Source organism: Emiliania huxleyi (genome assembly GCF_000372725.1).
Source record: "Emiliania huxleyi CCMP1516 unplaced genomic scaffold EMIHUscaffold_417, whole genome shotgun sequence".
Classification (NCBI taxonomy): Eukaryota; Haptophyta; order Isochrysidales; family Noelaerhabdaceae; genus Emiliania; species Emiliania huxleyi.
Genome location: NW_005198852.1, coordinates 37,069 through 38,312, shown reverse-complemented (window position 1 = coordinate 38,312; position 1,244 = coordinate 37,069). Strand labels below are relative to the sequence as shown.

General features: G+C 68.5%; 1 protein-coding gene across 1 annotated transcript in view; it reads right to left on the bottom strand.

Moving 5' to 3' along the window:
- EMIHUDRAFT_244334 (hypothetical protein) overlaps window positions 1-1,244 on the bottom strand; it is a gene marked incomplete at both ends in the record, with an annotated part of 1,646 nt that overhangs the window by 222 nt on the left and 180 nt on the right. The window contains 2 exons of the mRNA XM_005769555.1: window positions 360-924; window positions 1,160-1,200. Of these exons, the coding sequence (XP_005769612.1) occupies window positions 360-924; window positions 1,160-1,200 (606 nt within the window). The remainder of the gene's footprint in view (window positions 1-359; window positions 925-1,159; window positions 1,201-1,244) is intronic.

Here is a 1,244-nt window from a genome sequence, read left to right as displayed (position 1 = left end):
CTCCCCAAAGCCGCAATCGACTCCGCCCCCCTCCCGATTCCCCCATCTGCGCGTGCGCTCGCCACCCGCGCCGCCGTCTCCCCCATGCGCACTTGCGCCAGCAGCCGTCCCGCCTGGCGCCTCGCCCGCCGCCCGCCGCCTCGCCCGGTCCTCACGCCCGCCCGCTCGACCGCCGCCTCCGCTGGCGTCCTGACAGCCGCCCCGCCCGCCACCTGATCCTGGATTGTACTCACCTGGCAATAAAAGAACGGAGTGCCGGCCACGCCCGAGACGAGCTCGGGCGATTTACCTCCGACAGTCGCGTGAACGTGGACATCTCCAAGACCAGAAGGCGGGCCAGAACTGCCAGCCGACAGCACCGTGCGCCTAAGTCCCTCCTCCGCCGGCGGCGTGGAATCCGATGTGTCAATTGACACAGCGGGTCCACCTCCGCCAGGAACAACTGCGGCCCGCGCCTCGCGGGCGCCGCTCTCCGCCTCTGGGGTGCGCGTGCCACTGCAGCCCTCGCCGCCAGTCACCGCCCCCTCGCCGCCCTCAGCAGCAGCGCTCGTACCAGCACCGCTGTGAGAGCAGCCCGGCTCCATTTTGGAGCCTGAAGCTGCTGCGGGCCAACCTGCGGCAGGCCCGGCATCCTCGTCGGCGCTCGCGTAGCCGCCATCGACGGCCATGCCGTCGAGAGCGGGCGCGCTAGCCGCGCCACCAGCCGCCTGGTCGCCAGCCGCCACCCCAGCAGGGGTGTCGTCCAGCGACAGGCCGCCAAAGGATGCCGCAAGAACAGCAGCTGCGTCCTCCCAGCCCCGTCGGCCGAGAAGAGCTCGGCGGAGCTTCTCCGCCTGGCGCTCGTGGATTCCGAGCGAGGCAATGCCCTTCAAAGCGACCTCCTCGAGGAGGTCGCCAGCATTGCCCACGCCCTTGTCCAGCAGCCTTTCCTAAAAGTTGTCGTCAATGCCCGCACGCTCCAAGAGAGGCCTGAGCCCCTCTCTCGGGTCGATGGCGGGCGGAGCCGCCATCGAAGGCTTGGTGCCCGGCCGCGTGGCCCCGGGCTGCGGATCGGTGCTCGCTGGTGGCTGTCGAGAGGGCAGAGAGCGGCTTCAGGCAGCCGCGGACGCACGTTTGAAGTTTCGTGAGAAAAGAATTTTAGTCCCGGAAACCTTCGCACCAAGAATCCCACGGCAATGCCCAGAAGATTTCGAACCCCGCCTAAGTGATGGCCTGCGGCACGGGTTACCCTAATGGTTGAATTG